The sequence below is a fragment of the Geotrypetes seraphini genome, chromosome 3 (assembly GCF_902459505.1).
Source record: "Geotrypetes seraphini chromosome 3, aGeoSer1.1, whole genome shotgun sequence".
Classification (NCBI taxonomy): Eukaryota; Metazoa; Chordata; class Amphibia; order Gymnophiona; family Dermophiidae; genus Geotrypetes; species Geotrypetes seraphini.
In genome coordinates this window covers 121,106,771-121,133,978 of record NC_047086.1, presented here as the reverse complement: position 1 = coordinate 121,133,978, position 27,208 = coordinate 121,106,771, and the positions used below count along the sequence as shown (strand labels likewise).

The 27,208-nt window shown below is 42.5% G+C and overlaps 1 protein-coding gene across 1 annotated transcript; it reads right to left on the bottom strand.

Moving 5' to 3' along the window:
• Nucleotides 1-403: 403 nt before the first annotated feature.
• Nucleotides 404-26,863, bottom strand: LOC117357194. Its single transcript, XM_033937568.1, has 3 exons — nt 26,429-26,863; nt 4,870-5,111; nt 404-641 (listed from the first exon to the last, which is right to left on the bottom strand). The coding sequence occupies exons 1-3, from the start codon at nt 26,861-26,863 to the stop codon at nt 404-406; spliced, it is 915 nt and encodes a 304-aa protein (XP_033793459.1).
• Nucleotides 26,864-27,208: the final 345 nt, after the last annotated feature.

Sequence of the window (27,208 nt, the reverse complement as noted above, 5' to 3'; positions counted from 1 at the left end):
ACAAAAATTAGTGTGAGCCCTTACCATCACCCATTTTATAGGTGGTTAGAGCTCATATGCTAATTCCCTTAGACTACAGTAATGCAGCTGTGCTAATTGATTTGTGCTATGAAACCCAATCTCCACCCCCTAGATATGCCACTCTGAGACAAATTCATGAATTTTTTAGCATGTGGGATTTTTTATCAGGATGCCTCAGCACATCCCACAATAAACCCTTTTAAGTTACAGTAAGTGCACACTAGGGTTTACTGCAGCTCAGTATAAGGACCCCATAGTCAGTAGATTTCTCTTTTGTAAAGAAGTAAAGCGTTTCTTAGTTGCATTATCTTTGTATAATCGTTGTTCCTCTAACCTAGGCTTTTGGGTCTCTCTCCTGTTTTCTCATAGTATTGCAGGTGTTCTACCCAATGTAGTGAGAAATGTACTTCACACAGGTACAACCCACAGTGATCATCTTCTTCTCCAGTTTGTAGACCTGGTTGCAGTCCTTCATCTCCCATCGCAAGACTAGAATCTCTTGTTTGATGGGTACGGAGTTCATGTTGATGTCCTCTTTCCCCTCAGAATTCACACATCCATAGTGCCGGCATTTGGCTTCAGCAATCTTACTGGGGACCCTATGAGGATCTGTATCATAGCTGTGTGTATTGGAGGGGGGGAGGGGAGGGATATGGAAAGAGTAGAAATCTGGTCAGTTTACATAGAGCGATTGTTAACCTTAGCAAAGCAGTGCATTACTTTTGTATATTTAGGTATTATCAATGTCATCAAAATGTAACTTTATAGAGCTCTGTTTTCAGGAATTAAAGAAAACAGGTGCTTGAGCATTCAGTAAAGCTGGGGATGAATCTTACCACAACAGTTTTTTCATTGTTATTTTATTGAGTGATATGCTTGTCTGATTCTGGGAACATCACCTACTGTATATTAATTGCTTTTACTGGCTTAAGTGTTATTTTGACCTATTTAGAAATCAGATGCCTTATTGGATGGTCTTAGAGACAAATGGGCTAACCCTCAATTTTTCTGCTTTGTGACTTCATGGAACTAGTCCATGAAGACATCAGTATTATAAGTGGACTAAGCTAAAAGCCCATTAATTTTGCAGATTTTTGCACATGATCAAACAGACTTTCTCTATTGGCCAAATGGACATCAGGTGTGAAAACTAGGTTTAGCCTCCTTGTCTGTAAGACCATCCAGTTGTTCACATGTATTCTACTATATATCACGAATACATTTGCTCTTCAGACGTATGTTAAGGGTAAACACTCATAACTCTTAAGATCCAAAATAAACCCTGTAATGTGTTTCCGTTGGTCTGTTGCATTCTTCCTTTTGAATGTTGGCTAATAATCACAAAGCAAAAAAAACCCAGAAACTGCAGTAAGGATGCGGAGCAGAAAACCAAAAAGGCAGAAAAATGTACAAGGTGTAGGAATTTATTCAATAAAAGTCATAAACATATAAACAGCATACATGAAATAAATGTATCCAAAAACTGGTTCTTGTTCTCATGTGTACTGGACCCATGAGAACAAGAACCAGTTCTTGGATACATTTATTTCATGTATGCTGTTTATATATGTTTTTATGACTTTTATTGAATAAATTCCTGCATCTTGGCTAATAATCACAATCACCATTGCAGTTCTTTAACTAGGGCAGGAACCACATTTTGCTATTGGTTACTGCAGAGTGGAACCTGTTACTTATTTGCTGTTGGAAAGTGAACAGAATAATTAACATCTAATGTAATTATTTTATCTAAATAGACAATGGCCTGGTGGTAGGAGACTGCAAATATATTGGTTCAATATTCCTGCAACTGTTACTCATACCTATTGTACTTTAGGTTGCATCCTGAAGAACCTATGGTAATTTGAGCAAATTATGTGCATTTTCTTTGAAATTCAGACTTCAATTAATCAGCTATGAGGTGCCGCCCAACCAAGAAGAAAATGATGTGGAGCCACGAAACCTACAAGATATTCTATACTTTTCTTAACACTTTCTGTTTCATTTCATATCACTGAAATGAAACGTGCCAAGAAAAGTGTGGAATAACTCGTAAGTTTCATGGCTCCACATCATTATCTTCTTGGTTGGGCTAAGAACTTGTCAGCGGCCCCTTGTTTGCACTTAACATCCACTGCAACCAGCAAAGTGCATCACGAGCATTAAAATACCCCATTCGCATGGTCTTCCTGATAGGAATCCAGTGTTACTCTGATCCTGTGGAACAGTTCTTGCTTTGGTTTTTTCCTACCATATGTTGGACTTGATTTACTTCACTTTATTTCCCTTAGACTAGTGGTTTCTAACATGTAGCTTCATAAGACCCTTACTGAGTCAGACCAATGGTCCATCAAACCCAGTAGCCTGTTCTCATGGTGGCCAATACAGGACACTAGTACCTGGCCAAAACCCAAGGAGTAGAAATATTCTATGCTACCGATACAGGACAAGCAGTGGCTTCCCTTATGTCTTTCTTAATAATAGACTATGGATTTTTCCTCCAGGAACTTGTCCAAACTTTTCTTAAAACATGCTTCAGGGCTGCATGCGGCCCCCAAAGTCCTCTTGAGGCCCTCAGCTGGTTGAAATGCTCTTCAAATCCTTTAGGTAAATGCATTAATTTCAATCTAACCCATTTTTTATGGTAACTGCACACAATCACTTAATTGTGTTATTTAGGTGTCTCATTTATTGAATTTGCTACTGTTGACAATCCAGAATAAAGTAAGTTTTTAAAATATATCCTTGAAGTATTGTAGCATCAATATTAGCATTAATTTTTAATGTTTAATACTAGGGGCTCCTTTTATCAAGCCGTGCTAGTGGTTTAACGCGCATAACAGCGCATGCTAAACTGCCGGCCGCGCTAGCCACTACTGCCTCCTCTTGAGCAGGTGGTCGTTTTTAGCCAGCGCGGGGATTAGCGCGTGATGAAAAGTCATGCGCGTTAACCCCGCTAGCGCGGCTTGATAACAGGAGCCCTAGGTCTGAATAAGCAGGTCAAGGAAGTTTACAAAATTACTAGTATGTGTAAGCTTGAAATCTTTTAGTGGATCTCCTAGCTTTCTTGTATTCACACTGCGTCCCTTTACATGAAAAAGGCTGGGGACCACTGATAGAGAACTGGGGAAAAGCCTTAATAAATCAGGCCCACTACATTAAACAAAAAAACAATGCAAGTTGCAAAAATTCTCAAAGTGAAGAGAAATAAAACTAACTCTTATGAACTGAAATATAATTTCATCTATCTGATTGTGCAGTTGATCACAATATAAGTTAGAACATGGGACCTCTGCTACAAAAATCTGACTGTTCTGACCCTTGGATTCAACAGAAAAGTCTCCCTTAGCTTCGTAATGGAGAAATGTCATGTAGCATAAGTATCTTATTACTGGGCAGTGTGTGGCTCAGTGGTTACCACTACAGTCTCAGCACCCTGAGGTTGTGGGTTCAAATCCTATGCTAATCCTTATGACCCCAGGCAAGTCACTTAAGGGAAAATTCTAGGAGATGCACCCAAAAGTTAGGCGTGGAATTAGGCACCGTTCAGCGCGATGCAAGTAAAATTGGGTGCAGTTTAGTGAATCACGCTGAGCGGCACCTATCTTGGAGGTGCCCAATGAATAGGCCAGCTCTAGGCACAACTAAAAGTTAGGCAGCCATGTGAATGCTTAAGCATGCTTAAGAGCAGCGATTCTGGAACAAGATGCCTACAACGAAGCCATGCCCACGCCTAAGATGCATAACACCTATTTTTAGAGGCGCCTTGTTACAGAATCGCTTTTTCTTGATAGGCCTATGTTTCAATTATTGCTATTTAAAAAGCTTAATTGAGCTTGTTATTCAATTTAGATAGACGCCTCTCTAGGTGGGCGCCATCGAAATAGGTGCTTAACATTAGGCGCTGGTTATAGAATTTGGTCCTTAATCTCTCATTGCCCCAGGTACATTAGAGTGTGAGCACACTGGGACAGACAGGGAATACCTTAATGTAAAATAGAGAATGACACAGGGATAAATTTTCCCCATCCCTGAGGGAACTCATTTCCCCGTTCCATCCCAGAGAGTTTTTTTCTTGTCCCTGCCCCATTTCTGTCCTCATCTGCACAAGCCTCAAACACTTTAAAATCATAAGTGTTCGAGGCTTGTGCAGTTAAGGCAGAGCTTACAGGAATGGGACAGGGACAGTGACAAAACTTCGGGGACGGGATGAGGAAATTGAGTTCCTGCAGGGATGGGGAAAAATTTGTCCCCATGTCATTCTCTAATGCAATGGTTCCCAACCCTGTCCTGGAGGACCACCAGGCCAATCGGGTTTTCAGGATAACCCTAATGAATATGCATGGAGCAGATTTGCATGCCTGTCGCTTCCATTATATGCAAATCTCTCTCATGCATTAGGGCTAGCCTGAAAACCCGATTGGCCTGTTGGTCCTCCAGGACAGGGTTGGGAACCACTGCTCTAATGTAAAACCCACTTAGGCTATAAGTGGTATATAAATACTAGATAAAATAATTATAATATAAAAATTATAGCATGATTTCTTAGCATACTTAAGTTGACATTTTTTGGGGAAGATGAGTCATTCCCTTACATAGATTTATATTTAAGTCTGATCACTGATGCTGTTGGGAGGATAATATTTATGACCAGTCTAAATCTTCTACAATTTCTTGTAATTTATACTGCTGGTGTCTGGGAGTAATTCAATGGATTCATTAAAAAGAAACCTCTCTTTAATGAACATTATTACACGAGAAACATTCTAGAGATATTTTAGCATGGATTGGTTATTTCATACATCATAATGTGTCCCTAGAAATGCGAATCTCATTAAGACATCATACCTGTAATCCCATGGGGAGAGGGAGCGGTTCTTGACATCATGGCCCAGAGACTGAACTTGGCTCCTGCTGATAACCCTGATGTCAACCTTGATGTGTTCAGGCAGTTTGGGGCTTATTCTGGCTGTGCAGTTACTATTCACTCTTAGAGCAGAGTCTCCCTTCTTGCTGGATGGTAATACTTTACCCCTGACCGAACTCTTCAGAGCAAATGCAAGGAGAAGCATCAGTAGCATTGACCGAAACTGCAAGAGAAGAGTGTATCTTCGTTAGTGATCTCTTTTGAACCACATCAAAACAAGCAAAGCCCAGACCTTCCTCTGGATGCTGAGTAACGCATAAACATGGCAACATGAGAAAAGCTGACCAGCAACCCAAATTGGTTTAAGAGCCCTATTATGGTTTAAAATCTGTTCCCATGCAAGAAGCAGAACTAAAACTAAGTCATTTTTAACTTTTACAAATACATTTTAATGTTCTGTTGATTAGCCTAACTCGACTATCAAAATTCACAGTAAACATGCATTGATGCAATTAATCAAGGAGGAACTAGAATACATATAAGCAAACAAAGATTTTAGTTTGGAAGAGAGAGATTAAGGAATTTTCGCTCACACACTCTAAAATGTCAAAATATGTTAAATGTGATTTTTAATAGTTAATGTCTAAATATGATCTCACCATTGCTGTATTTGTGAAAGTCTCCATAATTTTCTTGCTTTGTCTTCTTTCTGCGTTGTTAAGTTGTCTGTGTCTGAATCTCAAGTGAGGGTCTTTTTATAGAGGCTTCAGGGCTTTCTAGAGTTTCCAGGTGTGATGAATTCACTGCAAATGATAGGAAAATATGTGTGGTGATGTGGTGGTGTCATTTCCCATATGAGCATCCTTTTCTGACTACAACTTTCTTTCTTTCTAGGTGTCCCTTTATGAAAGGAAAATCATGAACACCTTGGGGTTAATTCAATAAATGGTGCCAAAATTTAGGTGATGGGATGATGGGCAGTGAATACAAATTTTATAACAGCAGTTCTGCCTGGAATTGCTCTTACAAAATACTAGCTTAAGCCCACTTCTACATCCCTAATATTAAGCATGCACACTTACGCAAGTTCTATTTCAGACCTAACTTCCTCCGGCCTGACCCTATCTCTCTCATGACCATGCCTTCCCTTGAAGTTGCACGCACTAGAATTCAAGAGCATAACTTACAGAATAAAAACTAGGGCAATTACATACATAACTGCTAATTATGTACCAATTAAAACCAATGATAGTCAATAACTGGCTTTTAACTCCAATTAATAGTTAGTTTATTGAATTAAGTTCTACGGGTAACCGACCTTATTTTATAAATTGCCCACATAACTTTGCACATTTCTTCCGGATTCTTTATAGGTCGCCCAAAATTGGGCACCCAGTTTTGAGTATGGCTAAACTAATTAGTCAATCAGGAGATAAATATTGGTATTGATTAGCATTAATTGGGATTTAGGCTTGGATCTCTCCTATACCCTATTCTATAACATGCGTACCTACATTTTATAGAACACAATTCTAAATGGGTGTGACTATAGAAGGAGCACAGGCAGATCAATGGACACTCCTAGAAGTTAAATGTGATGCAGTGACATAGCGAGAGTAGGAGGCGCCTGGGGCAGTGGTGCCCCCACACCCTCCGCGCCAACCCCCTTCCTGCACCCTCTTCTCCTGCACCACACTTGCGCCCTCCCTTCTCACCCCTCTACCTCTTTAAATCGTCACCAGCGTGAGCAGCTTCTCCAGCCTGCTGCTCCCCCTGCCTTTCCCTCTGATGTCACTTCCTGGCCTCGCAACCCGGAAGTGATTTCAGAGGGAGCCAGGCAAGTAGCAGGCTAGAGTAGTTGCTCATGCTGATGAAGATTTTAAAGAGGTTTGAGGGAGCAGGAAAGAGAGGGCATGAACGTGACATGGCCCCCCCATGTCATGCTCACGCCCTCCCTACCCTGCGGAGCGGTGCCAGTGCTCCCACTGAGATGGTGCCCGGGGTGGTCTTCTCCCCCCCTTACTACGCCACTGATGTGATATTATAGAATGCGGTCAATTGTGTGCCCAGATGCCATAAATTAGGTGCCAGTATTACACTGTGTTTTAGCAGTCATAAATTCCGGTGTCCAAAGTTAGATGCGAAGACTTGGATTCTATAAATGGTGCCATGATCGGTAGCTGCCCACAAAAATCAATGCCAATCGCATATCAATCACGAAATAGCGCTGTTTATAGAACTGTGGCTATCTCACAGGCAACAGAACTGTAGGCTCGGGTTTCCAAAGCCCATACTTCTAGAATTTTCAGCGCCTATCTGTCTTGAGAATCGCAACTATGGAGGCATATACTGTCACTTAAGAGTGCTTCCAGTGTTAACCACACTTATTTTACCCTAAGGTGCCAGTAGGGTACCTCCGTAGTCGCAGTTCCATCTTTAGTGTATAATTGGGTACCCAACTTTATACTAAAGATGAAATTCAATAAATGGCACCCAAATTTAGGCACAAGGGTGATCTGCGCTAAGTTACTATTCTCTACAGAACACACCACACCCCCTTTATAGAACACTGGCATAGCATGTGACCTGATAGCAGCAGAGATGCCAGTCAACAAAGATGGCTTACGACAACTCAGGGTTACACACAAATAAGAGTGGAAAATGATTTCTTCAAACCAAGGAAGTTATTTTAGAACCTGCCTCATAGCTGGTATCTGTATAAAAAGTGACAATTTTAGAATATATATATACTGTATATTTTCTTTTCTATGTGCAAACAGTGGTGGCAGACACACCAAAGCAAGCATATCAGAGCCCTAAAAGGACTTCTTAACTTTAGAAAAGCTGTAAAAACCTACCTTTTTGCCTGGTCACTCCCTCAACTCTTCACCAGCATCAGTAAGTAATCCTATATGAAGATATATTTTGCAACACACTTTATGTAAACTCTATATTGTAACACTGTGAATGTAAACTGTAACCCGTTCTGAACACTTTAGGAAGGACGGGATATAAATCTATAAAAATAAATAAGTATACACGTATCTGATGGATTGGCCACACAAACTTTGGAATGTGTATGTGACCTTCCCAAACCCTGCACGAACCTGCTCCTGGGAATTCCTACTCTGGGCTTCGACATCAACTCCAGAAGTTGGAACTAAGAACAGTGCCAGGTGAACTTCTACGGTGGGTGTCCCAGAAATGCTAAAGAAAGACAATCATGGTCAAGTATTTTACACCACATTCATTGTTGGTTTAATCATGAATTGATGACTGACTGTTGGGAAGACTGGATGGACCGTTCAGGTCTTTATCTGCCATCATTTACCATGAAAAAACATAAGAATAGCCTTACTGGGTCAGACCACTAGTCCATTTAGCCCAGTATCCCATTTTCACAGTGGCCTGACAAACCCCCCAAAAGTAGCAACATTCCATACTACCAATCCAGGGCATGCAGTGGCTTCCCCCATGGCCCCGTTGTACAGGGCCATGGTGAGACCTCATCTGGAGTACTGTGTGCAATTCTGGAGGCCACATTACAGTAAAGATGTGCGCAGAATTGAATCGGTTCAGCGGACGGCCACCAGGATGATCTCGGGACTCAAGGGTCTCTCGTACGAAGAGAGACTGAATAAATTGCAGCTCTACACTCTCGAGGAACGTAGGGAGAGGGGAGACATGATCGAAACATTTAAGTACCTCACTGGACGTGTCGAAGTGGAAGATGATATTTTCTTTCTCAAGGGACCCTCGGCCACAAGAGGGCACCCGCTCAAACTCAGGGGCGGAAAATTTCATGGCGACACCAGAAAGTATTTCTTCAGAGAGAATGGTTGATCATTGGAACAAGCTTCCAGTGCAGGTGATAGAGGCAGACAGTGTGCCAGACTTTAAGAATAAATGGGATACCCATGTGGGATCCCTACGAGGGTCAAGATAAGGAAATTGGGTCATTAGGGCATGGACAGGGGGTGTGTAAGCAGAGTGGGCAGACTTGATGGGCTGTAGCCCTTTTCTGCCGTCATCTTCTATGTTTCTATGTCTCAATAACAGACTATGGACTTAACTATTCTGAGAGCTTAACTATTTTGAGTGAAAAAAAAAAATTTCCTCCTATTGGTTTAAAAAATATTTCCCTATAACTTCATCAAATGTTCCCTAGTCTTTGTAATTTTTGACGGAGTAAAAAATTGATCCACTCTGTCACCATGTTACTATACGAATATAATAGAATATGTAGAATCACTCCATGCAAATCTTTTATATCCAATCCACCTTCTAAGCACCAGTATTTGTCTTGTCTTATTCCCTCTGTAATTCCTCCACCTGAGCATAGTGAATTAATATACTTTCTTGTCCCGTTTGTCTGTCATGACTAGATTGTAAGCGCTGCATATGTCTAGTAGCATTATAGGAATGATTAGTAGTAGCAGTCTGTATTACATTATGTCAAATTTTGCATACCCAGCTTTCTAAATGTAACATAGAAAGCCCTCTAAAATTGCCCTCCATGTAGCTGATTTTAGAGAGCCCTCTTCGCCTGCTTCCTTTGATCTTCTCAAACATAATATCCTTCTCCTATGATCTTTCTCTTCTAACAGTGTGACCAAAATAAGTCGTAACTTCATTTGGGCTTCGAGTGACATAGGGCTAGCTTCACTAAGGCCACGTATCTGATCCGTGAGGGATCCGATCCTATCCTTGGCTGGGGGGCTGATTCACGAAGTGCCCTCATGCAAATGAGGGTGATCTGAATCATGCCCCCAACCGCCCGTACGGATCGCTTTCCAGCGATCCTGACGCATGTGCAGACCATATTCTTTGCCTGTAGATGGTCTGTGCATGCGCTGGCCCTCCGTGCCCAGCAGAGCTGGAAACTTTTAAAAAAAACTTTAATACTTTGCGAGCCCATGGTTTTAACCCGCTTTAAACCTGCAGGTTATAACCATGGGCTTGCATTGCAGGGAAGGGCAGGAGAGTGGCAAGAGGAGGGTTGGGGTGAGAGCAGGGCGGCAAGAGGAGGAGATTCGGGGTGAGAGCAGGGTGGCGAGTCAGGGCGGCAAGAGAGATTTGGGGCAGAGAGCAGGGCGGCAAGTCAGGGAAGAGATCAGGACGGCGAGAGGAGAGTTAGGGCAGGAGAGCAGGAGAATCCAGGCAGAGAGCAGGAGATGCAGTCGGAAAGCACGTGAGCGACTGGTCCCCAGCAGTCGCTTCTTTTGTTGATCGGCCAGCCCAGTCGTTGTTCCAGATTTGCTTAGTAAATCACTGCCTGCCTACATTTGCATGCTGTTTCCCCTCATTTGCATGTGCGGATCGGATCTGACGTTTCTCGGCACCAAGGTTAGTGAATCAGGTCTTGGAACAATCGGGTCGCAAAGTGGTTGGGACGATCAGTGTCCTTAGTGAATCTAGCCCACAGTTGGTTTGATATCTTCCAAAACTGATTCTATGCAGAATATGATTTCTTAGGGTGCCGTTTCATTGTTGTCTACATATTCTATTTTTAGTTTGCAGTTACACTCTCACTCAGTATAGAATAAGTATCTTTGTGTGTGTTAAGAAAAACATACTTTCCAGATTAGTTCTTCTTGTGGTCGATGGCACACAAAAAAAGTCTTCTCCAGAACCAAAGCTCGTCTTGTTTCTGTAATGTCCAGCTTTCACATCCGTAATTGACCATTGAGAAAATGAATACGTGGACAAGTCTGATCTTCATTTGGAGTGTTATTTCCTTGCCTTTGAATACTTTGTCAAGAGCCCTCATTGAAGAGCAACCCAATGCTATTCTGTGGAATATTTCTTCCCTGCTAGTTGCTTCTTTATTTATGAAAGAGCCCAGAAAATTGAAATAATTTACAACTTCTTTTCTATCACCTTCAAGCTCAAAATCTTCATAATTTTCCGTGTTCATGATCTTCATCTTGTTTATATTCAGTTCCAATCCCATGTTATGATTTTCAGCTTGACTTTTCTCAGTAGATACAGCATGTCTTCTTTGCTGCTGTTGATGAGCGTTGTATCATCTGCATAGAGCACTAGCTTTTACTGGGATTAATTTACAGTGCTGTGCAAAATATAAAGACAGCCAATGTAAATTTGAAAAGACTGACATACCAAGCACCACATAGAAATAAAACAAAAATGGAAAATAAGATACCAAATCCATTTTTCAATTAGCTTTCAGAGGCCAAAATCTCCTTTCTCAGGTCAGTACCATATACTGCTGCTATGGTATCCTTTCCTGACCTGAGGAAGGGAGTTTTGGTCTCTTAAAGTTAGTCAAAAAAATGTCCTAAAATTATTCTAATAAAAAGATCATCATTTCCATTTTCAAAGTATAAACATTTATTAACACAGTTATTACTACCATATATACTCAAATATAAACTGTGATTTTTGGGCCACAAAATTGGCCTAAAAATGGGGGTCCGGGTTTATATTTGAGCCAACACCCCCTCCCAGAATTTTTCAGGCCACCACTGCCAGGCTCTGCCCCCCTCCTCCCTGCCCTATCCTCATACCTCTGCTGATCCCTGGTGGAGGTGCAGTGGGCAGGAGCAAGCTTTCTGAACTCCTGCTCCGCTGCTAACCAGCTGCTGCAGATCATGTTTCTTCGGCCGCTGAGTAGCACGAGCAGGAGTGCGATTTGGTGCTGCTGCTTGGCATTGAGCGGCTTCCTTACTGGGATCCTGTGAGAATTTGCAGAAGCCAGTAAGGAAGCCGCTCAGCACCGAGCAGCAGCAGCAGCAGCAGCACCAAATCGTGCTCCTGCTCGTCCCGCTCAGCCGAAGAAACTGGAGCTGCACAGCCGGTTAGCAGTGGGGCAGGAGTTTGGAAAGTTTGGTCCTGCCTGCTGCATCTCCACCAGGGATCGGCAGAGGTATGAGGATAGGGCATGGAGGGCGGACAGAGGGCAGATCCTAGGAGGGAGGGTTCAGAGTCTGATAGGAGGGAGGGAAGGAAGGGTGCTGGGTCAGAGCTTGACAGAGGAGGGAGGGAAGGGTGCAGAGCCTGACAGGGGAAGGATGGAAGGAAGGGTGCTTGGTGCAGTATCTGACAGGGGAGGGAGGGAAGGGTGCAGAGCCTGACAGGGGGGGAGGGAGGGAGAGAAGAGTGCTGGGTGCAATGCCTGACAGGGCATGGCACTTGAATATTAAGCGGCCCAACTTATATTCGAGTCAACCATTTTTCTTCCTTTTGGGGGAAAAAGGGGGTCTCGACTTATATTCGAGTATATACAGTACTTTATCCTCAAGCAAAAAAAAAAACCCCAACCCAACACAAACCTTTTATCTACCTTGGTTGTCTCTGGAATTCTGCTTTTCTCATCATCTCTTCACTCTCTCATTCTTTCCAATGTCTGTCCTCTTTCTGTGCCCCTTCCATATGGCTTGGCCCTCTTTCTTTCCATTATATCCATCCCAAGTCCCCCATCTCTCCATGATCCATCATTTCCTTTCTGTGTTCGTCAGTGTCACTATTCAACCTCTTTTCCAGCATCACCCTTCTGTGTGCCCATCTCACCTATATGCCTATCTATATACCTATCTCACCTCTTTTCCAGAATCTTCATTGTGTCCCTGTCCTTATCCTCTCCCTCCCCCCCAAGTTCACCAGCTGCCCTCTCAATGTCCTTATCTTCGCCTCTTTTTTCAGTATTGTTCCCTCTCCGTGTCCCTATCTCCTCTCCCTCTTTCCAGCATTGCCCCAACTGTATCCCCATTAACCCTCCATTTCAGTATTATCCCCCTTTGTTTGCCTATCTAGCCTCTTTCTGCTTTGCCTCCCTCTGTAAACCCATCTACCCCCCCTCCCTTTCAGCATTGCTCCCTCTGAATCACTATCCTTATAATTCTCCCGCTTGCTCCTTCTTTGTGTCACTATTTGTCTCCATTTTCAGTGTCCCCTCTCTTCCCTTGTTCCCACACTCTGTAGCCAGCATCTTTCCACCCTTCCTCTAGCATGTATGATGTTTTTCCTTTCCTTCCATCCCCCTCCCTCCTCATCCACAAGTCCTGCATTTGGTCCTCTCCCTTCCATCTGCACCCGCACTCCCTTCTCTGCAGCCCTCTTTGGCAACTCTTCAGCGGTAGTGATTAAGACAGGCTGCTGATGTCGGAGCCTTCCCTCTGTGAGTCCTGCCTGTGCAGAAATAGGAAGTTGAAACAAATAGACGGGACTCACAGAGGGAAGGCCCCAACGTCGGCAGCCTGTCTTGATCACCGCCACTGCAGAATCGCCGAAGAGGGCTGTGGGGAAGGGGATGAGGGTGCAGGTGGAAGGGAAAGGGACAGATGGGAAGGCTGCCAGAAGAGGAAAGAGCTCCGGAGCATAAGCCGACCACGGCAGGGTTGATTTATTTTTTAGGCGGCTACTGCCGCCCCACAAATGGCAAAATCTGGACTACAGCAATGAATTAGAAAAGCCGCCCAAACATCCGACAGAGCCCCCCATAAGAGGACATATGATGTCATTGTGCCAACATCCACGCATGCATGAAAGCTTCCAAATGCGGCATTCAAGCTTGGGGAAGTTTGTCAAGGGTGGGGCTGGGGAGGAATGGGGCGGAGCTTGAGGTAGAACGGGGCAGGTGAGGGGGTGGAATGGGGCGGGAATAAGGTGGGGCCAGACATCCTCTTTTTTCTTATTAACCATCTCTTTTTTTTATAATTCCTAGCATCTTGTTTGCTTTTTTGGCCGCAATATGGATTTAAAACAAACCAGAAAATTTTTTCTTCACACAATGTGAAATTTACATTACATTACATTACATTACATTACATAAGCAGCATAAAATCTGTTTTACTACTTGGGATCTAGCTAGATACTTGGGACCTGGATTGGCCACTGTTGCAAACAGGATACTAAGCTTGATGGACCTTCGGGCTGTCCCAGTATGGCAATTCTTATGTTTATATGTTGTGCATCTGTTGTGTGAGTGTATATCCTGCACCTATGGTCGGAATGCAGCTGTTAGATGCAGGACACATACTCACACAACAGATGCACAAACAGCTACTGGCAGCTTCAGACCTGCTGGAAAATTTTGCCCTTTTGAGCATTACAAGAAATGCTAATTTTAATCGTAATGAGCTCCTTGTAATGCATTTGCATAGGGTTTTTGGTGGCTGCTACCACAATTGTAGAAGCCCCCAACAACCCTTTTGAGTACTGGAGGCTAAGCTGCCTTGCAAGTAAGACTGGCTACAACTAGTGGCATACCAAGGGAGGGAGGCAGGAGGGCAGTACACCCTGGGTGCAGCCCAAAACAGGGCACTCCGAGTGAGGGCCTGCATCATGGTCTGACTCCGGGAACTTCTTATGGCAGCGATAGAATTTTGAATTCACTGCTCAGTTGGCATCAGGTCTTCCTCTCTGCCAGGTCCTGCCTTCATGGAAACATGAAGTAAGCAGAATCCGGAAGAGAGGAAGGCCTGATACTGCCAAAACCAGAAAGTTCTGAATGCTGCACTGCCAACTGGGGGATGACAAAGAGAGAGGGGGGGGGGGGAGAGACATGCTGTACCCGATTTGGGAGAGGGAGGGAAGGAGAAGGAGACCAAGGAAGGGAGAAGAAAGGAAGAGAGATGCCAAACCATTGGAAAGGAAGGAAGGAAAGGAGATGCTAGACTAGGGAGAAAGGAGGAAGGGAAAGGAAAAAGATGAGATACCAGAACATGGAGTGGAAGGGAGAGATGGTAGAGAAGGAGAGGGGAGAGATGGCAGGGCATCAGAAAGGGAGGGAAAGGAAGGAGAGAACATGAGAGGGAGAGATGAGAAGAGAAGAGAGGAGAGAGATCCAAGGGAAAAGGGAAGCAGATGCCAGACCATAAGGTGAGTTGAGGTAAGAAAGAGGGAAGGAAAGGAGAAGAGAGAGATGTCAGAGCATGGGGGAGGGAGTGAAGACAGAAAGAGAAAAATGGGACAGAGAAAGAAGGCAGGCGCTGGATGGAATGGAGAGTGAAGAGAAGATGAGGAAAGCAGAAACCAGAAATGACAAAAGCTAGATAAAATATTTTTTGTTGTTGTTGCTTTAGAATAAAGTAGTATTGTAGCTGTATTGATAAACATTCATAAACAGAAAATAGAAATAAGGTAATCTTTATTTTGGATTAATTTTTATACATTTTTTACTAACTTTTGGATCCCAAAATCCTCTTTCAGTCAGTGGCGTATCAAGGGAGTTCGGGGGTTGGGGCCAGTCTACCTCAGATGCAGCTTCTAGGGGGTGTTCCTCCGATCGGCCCCAGGTGTCACATATGCTCCTGGCTACAACCAGTCTTACTTCCATGGCAAACTTTTGAGAATCTCTCCCTGAGTGTTATCTGCTATACAGAGTAATAAGCTCAGAAAGAGTGTAGTCTCTGAGCTATTTTTTCTCCACAATCACTGATTTGTGCTATTTGTGGTTTGAGTTGCTTGTGATCTGTGGTAACTTTCTTATTATACAATAATTTTTGGATGATTTTACAAATAGAATTATTACAACATACAGTAAATTATTCCTGTGTATGGGCTTCATTGGATGAATTTTTGGCTGAGGGGTGACAAAATGAGAAAGAACACACATAAAAGCCATCCATTTTTTTTCTGCAACTGTGGTTGCCTTTCTCACCTATCACCCTTCATGTCTCAAGATCATTATCTGTTTTTTTTTTTTTTTTGCAGAAATGCTGAATCTAGGCCAGTTGACAAAGCAGTTCTTGCAAATTTTGTGGTAAACATGTAGATGTATAGAATGGAAATTTACTTTTTATAACTGTACCATTGCACTAATTGACTCACATGTTTCTACTATCCTGGAAGTCTCGCACTTCACTGATCTTGGAAGGTGCCAGACATGCAATATTCAACTCTTCCATGCCAGTACTAAACCCCATAGGCACCGAAGTTTGAGAAAAAAAATAATAACCTGAGACAGTGGGCTGAGTTTTGTGCTTGCCTCAGTCATTTGTGTATCTATTTTTTCTACCAACTGAACCCTGGGTTCCATATCAGAAGTTGCCATACAGGAAAAGAAGCTTGGAGTTAATCACCCTTGATATTCAGCAGGACTTAGCTAGCTGGGAATGGCTCCTGGCTTCTAAGTCCCGTTTGGTTGGCTATCCGCTGATATTTGACGGAAGAAGCCGACTATCTCCTGCAGAATATCCAGCTTGCCAGCTAGCCAAGATACTGCTACTATCACCACTATTCATCACTTCTATAGCGCTGAAAGACATATTCAGCACTGTACATTTAACGTATGCAGCGCTGTACATTTTGACATTATAAGCTCGGAAGAGCTTACAATCTAACTATGACTGGCTATGTCGTGTGACATAGCTGGTCACTGCCAATTTTCATCAGCTGGCCGGCTAAGGCACATGGCTAGATAGACCTGCTTTTTAGATGGGTCTATTATTGGCTGTTAGCTTTAGCCAGCCAGCCAATGAATATCAGTTTGGCTGGCTAAGTGCAAATTGCCAAACTCTGACCCATATTTTCAATGCTGATGGCCAAATATGGCCCCCGCATTGAATATCTGGTATCACTACCAACCGCAGGAGGTAGCAGAGCTGCCTCCCCCAGTATCAGACCCAATATGTTGAAATCTTCAGTTCAGTTTGTGGTGGTGGTCAAGAACATAAGAACATAAGAATTGCCGCTGCTGGGTCATACCAGTGGTCCATCGTGCCCAGCAGTCCACTCCTGTGGTGGACCTTAGGTCAGAGACCAGTGCCCTAACTGAGACCAACCCTATCTGTGTACGCTCCGGTTCAGCAGGAACTTATATAACTTTGTCTTGAATCCCTGGAGGGTGTTTTCCCCTTATAACATCCTCCAGAAGAGCGTTCCAGTTTTCCACCACTCTTTGGGTGAAGAAGAACTTCCTTTTGTTTATATGGAATCTATCCCCTTTTAATTTTAGAGAGTGCCCTCTTGTTCTCTCTACCTCGGAGAGGGTGAACAACCTGCCTTTATCTACCAAGTCTATTCCCTTCAGTATCTTGAATGTTTCTACCATGTCTCCTCTCAGTCTCCTCTTTTCAAGGGAGAAGAGGCCCAGTTTCTCTAATGTCTCGCTGTAAGGCAACTCCTTCAGCCCCTTAACCATTTTAGTCACTCTTCTCTGGACCCTTTCAAACAGTACCGTGTCCTTCTTCATGTCCGGCGATTAGTGCTGCACATAGTATTCCAGGTGAGGGCGTACCATGGCCTTCTACAGCGGCATGATAACCTTCTCCGATCTGTTTATGATCCCCTTCTTAATCATTCCTAGCATTCTGTTTGCCCTTTTCGGCGCCGCCGCACATTGCGCGGATGGCTTAATCAACTTGTCGATCAGTATCGCCCCAGACATCCTGTATTTGTATATAAGATTTTTGTTATCGACATGCATCATCTTACACTTATCCACATTGAACCTCATTTGTCATATCGCGGCCTATTTCTCGAGCTTGTTTATGTCACGTTGCAGATCTTCGCAATCCTTCACTACTCTGAATAACTTCGTATTGTCCACAGATCTAATCACCTCACTCGACTTACCAATTTCTAGATCATTTATAAATATGTTGAAGAGCACGGGTCCAAGCACCGAACCCTGCAGCACCTGTAGCACTCCACTGGTGATGCTTTTCCACTCTCTGTTTCCTAACCACCAGCCAGTTTTTAATCCACGTGAGTATTTCACCCTCGATTCCATGGCTCGCAATTTTTTGAAGTAGTTTTTCATGCGGAACCTTGTCGAACACCTTCTGAAAATCCAGATATACAATGTCGACCGGATCACCCTTATCTATCCGCCTGTTTACTCTCGCGAATAAGTGCAGCAAATTCGTTAAGCAAGATCTTCCTTTGCTGAAGCCATGCTGGCTGGTCCTCATCAGATTGCATCCGTCAAGGTGCTCAATGATGCGGTCCTTTATCAACGCCTCTACCAACTTTCCCGGTACCGAGGTCAGACTCACCATTCTGTAGTTTACCGGATCATCCCTCAAACCTTTCTTGAAGATCAGCGTAACGTTCGCCACCTTCCAGTCTTCCGGAATCCTTCCTGATTTGATTGACAGATTGGCTATTAGTTGAAGTAGTTCAGCTATAGCCCCTTTCAGTTCCTTAATTAACCTCGGATGGATGCCATCTGGTCCCGGGGATTTATCATTTTTAAGCATATCAATCTGCCTGCATACCTCTTCTAGACTAACTGTCAACCCTGTCAGTTTCCCGTCTTCATTGCCCGCGTATAGCCTGTCGGCTTCCGGTATGTTATGTATATCTTCTTCGGTAAACACAGAAGCAAAAAATGTGTTCAGTTTGTTGGCAATGGCTTTGTCCTCCTGTAGCACTCCCTTTATTCCATGGTCATTCAACGGCCCCACCGCTTCCGTCACGGGTCATTTCCCCTTAATATATTGAAAGAACGGCTTGAAGTTTTTTGCCTCTTTGGCTATTTTTTCCTCGTAGTCTCTTTTGGCCCCTCTTACCGCCTTATGGCACTTGCTTTGTTGCTGTTTGTGCTTTTTTCATTTTTTATCTGTTTTTGACCTTTTCCATTCCTTAAATGAAGTCTTCATGTCTCAAAAAGGAAATAGAATGTTAGGACTTATGTAGAAAGGATTAGGGTTCTGTTCTTTCATCACTTCTTTTCAACATATTTATCAGTCCGTTGGCATCTCTTATCCAATCTTACAGTATCAGGTTTACATATACACAGATGACATCCTTCTTCCTGTTTCTCTGCTTCATATTGACTTATCTCAATTACAGGTCTGCTTCTATGCAGTCACAGTTTGACTTTCTAGACAAAAGCTCAGACTTACCAGACAAGACTTCAGATTGCTGGATTATAAGATCACTTAGTCCTCCATCAATTCCAGGTACACTTTTTGATTGTCAGATTACTCCCATTACAGGTTTTCATAAACTCTCATCATCCAAAAACTTTTCATCATAAATTCTCTTCATCAACAAATTTCTAATGTAGTGAAATCAGATTTCTTTATATTATGGATTTTATGTACTCAGAGATTTCATAGACTTTGATTCACTCCACACTGCGATCCATGCCTTTTTAATGTCTAGATTAGACTACTGTAATTCTATCTCTGAAGGTGTACCAATGGTTCAGATTAAACACTACAAAACTGTGCAGCTTGTTTTCTCCTCAGAGCCTCAAAATTTGATCAAAATTTGATCAAAATTTGACGGCCCTTTTCTGCCATCATACTCTGTGTTTATATGTTTCTATCAATATGTTGGCGCAAAATGTTTCTCTAGATTTAGAAATGAAAGTGTCTCTCAATATTGTCAGTGGACAATGTCTTGGGTGTTCAGGTTATGAAGACTGTTTAAGCTAGTGTTGGCTCTGCTTTTTTTGTATATCTTGACTTGTAGTTTTGGTTTAATAAACCACAGGAAAAACAAGTCTAGGCATACAACAGATGGAAAACTGAGAATGAGTTTTAGATATTAAATATAAGAGAAAATAACTTTTTCTTTCTATTGGAGAAGGATATCATTAGCACTGTAGCACTGTAACTTGAGCCAGGTACTACTGTACCTTGAAATGTTTCATTTAAAAGAATGGCAAGTGAGATGTCTAGATCTTGATATGTTAAGGTATGGAAATCCCAACTAGGATCCAGGTTTTGGCAGTAAAAATTGTCTTCTTCAGGGGATATACAATTAACTGGAAATATAAATAAGAACATGTAAATATGTACATAATTCTGTAAAAGCAAAAATCTAAAAATGAAAATAAAACATCTGCACAGTTATAAAGATCTGAACTGACCCAATATCTGAGCAGTCCAGATTTTGGAACTTCTACTGTACCAGCACTTGATTATATCAGGTCTTTCCAAATTTGCCCTTATGGCCCCACAATCCATCTTTGTCTTCCAGTTTGTTCAACATATGCAAATCTATCTCATGCAAATTCAATGTACATCACTTGGAAAGCTAAATAGCTAAAGGGTCACGGGGACAGGTTTGAGAAGTGTGGGTGGATGGAACTCAGATAAATGCATTTTTAATGTTCTTTAGTGGTTATCGATATGATTTTTAAGCAAGCCACAAGACTCTTTATGTGGTGAGGTACAGACGGAACAGAAAAGATGTTTGTGACTTCTGACCACATTATACAAGTGTTCATACCAGAATGACTGGAAAGAGGAAATTAACATCTCAGAAATTATTCTACTAGTCACTGCAGGTGACCTACTTTTCTAGAGCTTGTTAGACAATGCCCTTCCTCATTACCGTACTCATGTGGATGGGAAGAGCTCCATTGCAACTACTTCAAACTGTCTGAGAAAAAAAAAAAATTCTGAATCATAGTGAGGAAACATTACGTTGCTGCAGAAAATACACACTGACTCCAAATTAGAGAATGATATGGGGACAAAGTTTGTCTCCATCCCCGCAAGCTCTGTCCCCATCCCCACCCTGTCCCTATTGTTGAAGATTTCCTGAAATTTACAGGTGTGATAGGTGTTGCAGATTATATGAAAACTGAGTTTGTGAATAAATTAAAACTAAGTGATTATATATTATAACTAGTGTTTAAGCCCGTAACATTAATGGGTGCTAGAATAGATGTGTAAACTTTTAGCACAATGGGGCACTGAGGTGTTTCTTTCTATCTTTCTCTTTCTTTCTGTCTTGCTTTCTCCCTGTCCCCCTTTCTTTCTTTCTGTCTCTCTCCCTGGCCCTCTGTCTGTTTCTCTCCCTGCCCCACTGTCTGTCTGTCTGTCTTTCTTTCTGTCTGTCTCTCTCCCTGCCCCACTGTCTGTCTGTCTTTCTTTCTGTCTCTCTCCCTGGCCCCTTGTCTGTCTTTCTTCGAAGGCATGGACGAACAGAGGCACAGAGTTTCAAGTGCACGTGCATGCTTATTATTGATAAAATCATTTCCCCTACCTTTGTTGTCTGGTGACTTTATTTTTCTGTGCTTTTAACTATGTTTCCAGGGCCTCCTGCATGCTTCTCCTCTAGTTCTCCTTCCCTCTCCTATCTTCTCCCTTTCTTTTACCTACCCCCCTTGTACAGCAGTACCCCTTATTCCTTCCCTGCTCTCCCTGTCCAGCAATAGCCCTTCTCCCTTTCTTTTACCTTCCCCCTGTCCAGCAGCACCCCTTCCTTGTTCCCCCTGTCCAATAGTAGCCCTTCTCCCTTCCTTTTATCTCCCCCTGTCCAGCAGCACCCCTTCCCTGCTCCCCCTGTCCAGCAGTAGCCCTTCTCCCTTTCTTTTACCTTCCCCCTGTCCAGCAGCACCCCTTCCTTGTTCCCCCTGTCCAATAGTAGCCCTTTTCCCTTCCTTTTATCTCCCCCTGTCCAGCAGCACCCCTTCCCTGCTCCCCCTGTCCAGCAGTAGCCCTTCTCCCTTCCTTTTACATCCCCCTGTCCAGCAGCACCCCTTTCCTGTGTCCCTGTCCAGCAGTAGCCCTTCTCTCTTCCTTTCACCTCCCCCCTGACCAGCAGTACCCTTCCCTGCTCTCCCTGTCCAGCAGTAGCCCTTCTCCCTTTCTTTTACATCCTCCCTGTCCAGCAGCACCCCTTCCATGCTCTCCCTGTCCAGCGTCGTGGAGGGAGGACAATCTGTAGCACAAGGAGAACTCTTCTGGTTTTCGCAATGTCGCGGAGGGTAGGCAATGTTTAAACTGCCGCAGGCTCCAACGCTCATTGTCATGATGGTGAAACCACCACACACTCCTTCTTGCCACTACGCATTCAGAAACCATCGCATGAAACCATGCTCCTTCTACTGTGAATGAGGTGGCATGGAGGCATGGAGCACGGACGCGAGGAGTTTGAAGTGCGCATGCATGCTAAGGGTTTTATTATAGCGGATTTGGGAACTCAGAAGAGAGATCTAGTGAAAAAGTCTGAGACCTTGTAATTATAGATTGAAAACTTAAATTGCTGTATTTGCACTTTAGTTGTGCTAAGGAAGTTCAGAAGGTGACTTTGTGACTCTTAAGACATAGGCAAATTTATGTACCATTCATCATATATATCCATGGGATTTCAAGATAAGGTTCTCAGAGGAGCAGGAAACTTGGGGTTTTTACAGAGAGAATCTGTTTCTTATAGATTAGAACAGGGGTGGGCAACTCCGGTCTTCGAGGGCCAGAATCTAGTCGGATTTTCAGGATTTCTCCAATGAATATGCATTGAAAGCAGTGCTTGCAAATAGATCTCATGCATATTCATTGGGGAAATCCTGAAAACCCGACTGGATTCCAGTCCTCGAGGACCAGAGTTGCCCTCCCCTGGATTAGAACATACAATGCTAATTGGGAGGTCATACAGAAGTTAGGATGTATCTGCAGGATGCAGGCCTTTTACTGACATGATTGGTGTCTGAAAAGGTCAGAGTTCAAAAGTCTGTTATTTGAATTCACAGAACAGAGTCTCTAGCCCAGTCATGTGGGAGAGAGAATCCATTCTGGCAATTCTTATGGCCCCACTGTTCAAGTCTTCCAAACGTGATGAAAGTGGCTCCGATTAATTTCAAAGTCAATCTGCTAGTTTGGGTTAACCTTCAATTATCCACAGGGAAGTTCCCAGAAGATCAGGGTCAAATTGTGATAACACCTATCAAAAAGAATATTAAGGAATCATCAAATAATATATCTAATTTCAGACCCATCACAAGTATTCCGCTGGTTACTAAGCTAATGGAGGGGATGGTAAATGCAGAACTTATTATCTATTTAGATAAGTTTAACATACTGCATAATAATCAATCAAGTTTCAGATCTGGCTTCAGTACAGAAATAGTTATGGCCTCGCTATTAAATCACTTATATTTTCTTTTTAGTCAAGGCACTAGTGCTATGATTCTGCAGTTGGATCTAAGCTGTGCCTTTGACCTGGTGGATCATAGCATATTTGATTGTCTGGAATCCATGGGTATCACAGGAAACGTTTTTAATTGGTTCCAGGGTTTCCTAGGCAAAAGATCCTACTGGGTGTTCAAGGATGACAACATATCTTATAGCTGGGACAACACTTGTTTAATATTTATCTTAATTCACTAGGTAATTTGCTGCTAAGTCTAAAGCTCAATTTCTACATTTACGCAGATGACATCACTGTGGTTAGCCCGTTAACCTGTCTGTCATCTGATTTTATTAACTTCTTAGCTAATATTTAAATCAAATTGAGCTTTGGATGATTGTTTTTAAATTGAAATTAAATACTGAAAAAACCAAATTTTTTTAGCAACGCCCAATGAAAGGATAAAAGAAAACACGATTCACGTGAACGGGCGGGAATACAAAATTGAACAATCCATAAAAATGTTGGGTGTAACTCTCGATAAACATCTGACCCTGGAAAAACATATTGATCTACTGTTTAAGAAATGTATTTCGGTCTTATGGAAGCTCCGCACCATTAAGAAGATTTTTGATGAACCTTCTTTTCGTTTGCTGGTGCAGACATCCATTTTGAGTATTTTAGATTATTGTAATATTATATACTAGTTTTTTAGCCTGTTACATTTACCTCCTCCCTGTCCAGCAGCACCCCCCCCAATTCCCTGCTCCCCCTATCTAGCAGTAGCCCTTCTCCTTTACTTTTATCTCCCCCTGTTCAGCAGCACCGCCCCATTCCCTGCTCCCCCTGTCCAGCAGTAGCCCTTCTCCCTTACTTGTACCTTCCCCACTGTCCATTAGGAACTCTTCTCCCTTTACCTGCAAACCATGCAGCCTTGGGGCTTTTGGTAGGCCGGGCTACCTTACATTTTAGAAGTCCCCCACCCCATTCCCTGTGCAGCAGGGAAGCAGCATTTATTTTTTTTTCTGGCTGGCTCCCTTGTCAAATTTCAAAGCCGAGGGCAGCGACGGCTCCTCGACCGATCCGCGCTTACAATGGCCCCACACTTGTGGTCTGGCTGGCTCCCTTACTAAAGCTTTTGGAGGTGGCGGCTCCTCTTGAATCCAGCCCTGTGTCCAAAGCTTCTTCGAAGGCTGGCTCCCATGAAAATGTTATTTTTATGTTTAAAGCCACAGCGGCAGCTTCTCTCAAGAGGCACACCAGCGTCGGAAGCCTTGTCTAAAGTCATGTCAATATAAGAAGTTTTTTGCCAGAATTTTATCATTCCAGGCCGCTAAACTGAACATATGGTTTGGAAAACCTATACTTGAGGCTACTTCTTATTTTGATTTTAGAAAATCACTAAAGAAATGCCTGTTTGACATGTTTACATTTTAGTTGTGATACTGTTTTAACTTTTTCTTGCTTTTTAATTCTTTTTTATTGACTGTGTTATTATGTACTTTATATACATTGACTGTATGTATCTTTTCTGTTGTGAACCGCTTTGAACTTTTGGTATAGTGGTATACAAAAAAATAAATTATTATTATTATTATTACTGTCCCCATCACCCCCACCCTGTCCCTGTCTCTGCAAACTCTGTCCCTGTCTCCATGGACTCTGTCCTCATTTGCACAAGCCTCAAACATTTATGATTTTATATTTAAATCTTTTTATTAAAGTATTAAAAAGGGACAATATTCTGTACAACTGTTTATAAATCACAAATAGAGCCTTCCATTTCTATTTGGTTTTGGTACAACCTTCCCAAAGATTCAGTTGTGTATGTTTTTACATCATTTGTGAAGGTAACTGGATTGTCTTTCAGACATGGATGTAGAAGAGAACCTAAACTGTGTACTAGATGAACTGGAAAATAAGTGTCTGTTAAATGTTAGAAATGTTCCTTGATGCCAGCAATAGTGGATGAATCTGTTGCAGCTGGGCATATGATGGAAGGATGTTGCAGATGACAGACAAGCCACAAATGATGTTGTATAACAGTTGCTCATTGAAATCCAAAAGCAGTTCTGCAGCGGACCTTAGGAAATTGGAAGAATGGGCGTCTATATGGCAGATGAAATTTAATGTGGATAAATGCAAAGTGATGCACATTGGGAAGAATAACCTGAATCACAGTTACCGGACGCTAGGGTTCACCTTGTGGTGTTAGCGCCCAAGAAAAGGATCTGGGTATCATCGTAGATAATACGATGAAACCTTCTGCCCAATGTGCGGCAGTGGCCAAAAAAGCAAACAGGATCTTAGGAATTATTACAAAAGGGATGGTTAGCAAGACTAAGAATGTTATAATGCCCCTGTATCGCTCCATGGTGCGACCTCATCTGGAGTATTGCATTCAATTTTGGTCTCCTTATCTCAAGAAATATATAGCGGCACTAGAAAAGGTTCACAGAAGAGCGACCAAGATGGTAAAGGGGATGGAACTCCTCTCATATGAGGAAAGACTAAAATGGTTAGAGCTCTTCAGCTTGGAAAAGAGACGGCTGAGGGGGCGATATGATTGAAGTCTACAAAATCCTGAGTGGAGTAGAACGGGTGCAAGTGGATCGATTTTTCACTCCATCAAAAATTACAAAGTCTAGGGGACACTCGATGAAGTTACAGGGAAATACTTTTAAAACCAATAGGAGGAAAATTTTTTTCACTTAGAGAATATTTAAGCTCTGGAATGCGTTGCCAGAGGATGTGGTAAGAGCGGATAGTGTAGCTTGTTTTTTTTTTTTTTATTATTATTTATTTATTCAATTTTCAAAATACAATTCAAGATTTACTTGTACAGAAAGCTTTTTAAGTCAAGAAAAGAAAATCATAACAATATTATAAATTTTTAAGGATACAAATTAACTTAAATCGGCTCAAGTCCACAAATGATCCAAAATGTAATTATAAACGGAAAATACAAAGAGATAATATTAAGGAAAATAATGCAAGTCAGCTGATGAGGACATCTTAAATTTCCTATACTCCTCCATTCTTTCCCTTCTCAAGCCGAGAAAGAGATAGGAAAGTTGTCAGCTGGTAAGGCTCAAAGAAAACATATTTTTGAGAGTTATATTGTATAACACATTTACAAGGATATCGTAGGAAAAAAGTTGCTCCAAGAGCTATAATTCCTGGTTTTATCATAAGAAACTCTTTTCTTCGCCTTTGTGTGTCCCTGGCTAAATCTGGGAACATTTGTATTTTGAATCCCATAAATTCCTTTGCTCTATTTTTAAAGAAAAGTCTCAAAATCCAGTTCTTATCCATTGTTAGAGCTAAAGTTGCTACTAATGTTGCAGGAGTAGCCAACTCTTTGTCTGATAATTCCAATAATGCTGATACATCTATTGGACCTTGGCTGTCTTCCTGTTGCTGAGTTTGATTTTTCTTGGGAAGATAGTACACCTGTGTAAATGGAGGTAATGAACCCTCAGGAACTTCTAGTATTTCCGTCAGGTATCGTTTTAACATTTCTCGCGGGGTAATTGTTGTAATTCGTGGAAAATTAATCACTCTGATATTGTTGCCTCTTGAAAAGTTTTCAAATGTTTCAATCTTCCTTCTTAAATTAACATTGTCCTTAATTAAAGTCTCTTGAAGTTGTTTGGAAGATTTTAATTCATTTTTAATACTGTCCAATGATTTATTTGAGTCAGCAATATCTTGCTTTATTAAAGTAATTTCTTTTTCTTGGTCTTTCATTTTCCCCTCCACTTGCACTTGTTGAACATTAATTGTCTTCGCCATATTAGCAACCAGGTCCCACAAGGCATCTAATGTAACTTCCTGGGGCTTAACTATAATAGGAATTTGTAAGTGTGTATTCAAAAGTTTATGCTCACCATTCGACAGCTCTCCTCCAGTTCCCTCCGCTTGAGTGGGTCCAGTTTTAGTTGTTGCAGCACTCCCGTCCGTATTCAGGCTCTCCTGCATAGCCTGTGAACCTGACACGGCTTCTTCAACACAGCTCCGTGCAGCCTCTAGGGGAGAGCTCATGCCGACTTCCGGTTGGCTCTCTACCCCTGGGGAGCTGGTTGCACGGGGGTGCAGAGGAGGAGGTCTTACGTCGGGGCTCAAGGTGGTCTCCAAACTTCGGTGAGACACCTCTGCTCCGTTCCCAAGAGGTGTCTCTAACTGAAATCCCGACGTCGCCATGGTGTCCTGAAAACGCCGAAACAGCGCTTCAATGTTGCCGGAGGTAGGTGTTCCGGAGCGCAGGGAGGCCCCACCGGTGCTCTTTCCCCTTCTTTTTGGCATGTTTGAGGCAAAATTCCGCTCAAAGGAGCTCAAAAAGCTTCCAAACTTTAGCGTCAGTTCGGCGACTGATTCAGCAGCTTGCATCCGCGGCCATCTTGGATCAGGTCCTAGTGTAGCTTGTTTTAAGAAAGGTTTGGACAATTTCCTGGAGGAAAAGTCCATAGTCTTCTATTGAGAAAGACAAGGGGGAAACCGGTGCTTGCCTTGTATCGGAAGCATGGAATATTGCTACTCCTTGGGTTT

What these genes read in the sequence shown, in the direction of transcription:
- LOC117357194 (XM_033937568.1), bottom strand. Translation starts at nt 26,863, where the DNA reads ATGGCGACGTCGGGATTTCAGTTAGAGACACCTCTTGGGAACGGAGCA. An exon ending in AGACAATTAATGTTCAACAA is followed by an intron (nt 5,112 to 26,428) that starts GTGCAAGTGGAG and finishes CTTCTCTTGCAG; the next exon opens with TTTCGGTCAATGCTACTGAT. An exon ending in CTCTCCCCATGGGATTACAG is followed by an intron (nt 642 to 4,869) that starts GTATGATGTCTT and finishes CAATACACACAG; the next exon opens with CTATGATACAGATCCTCATA.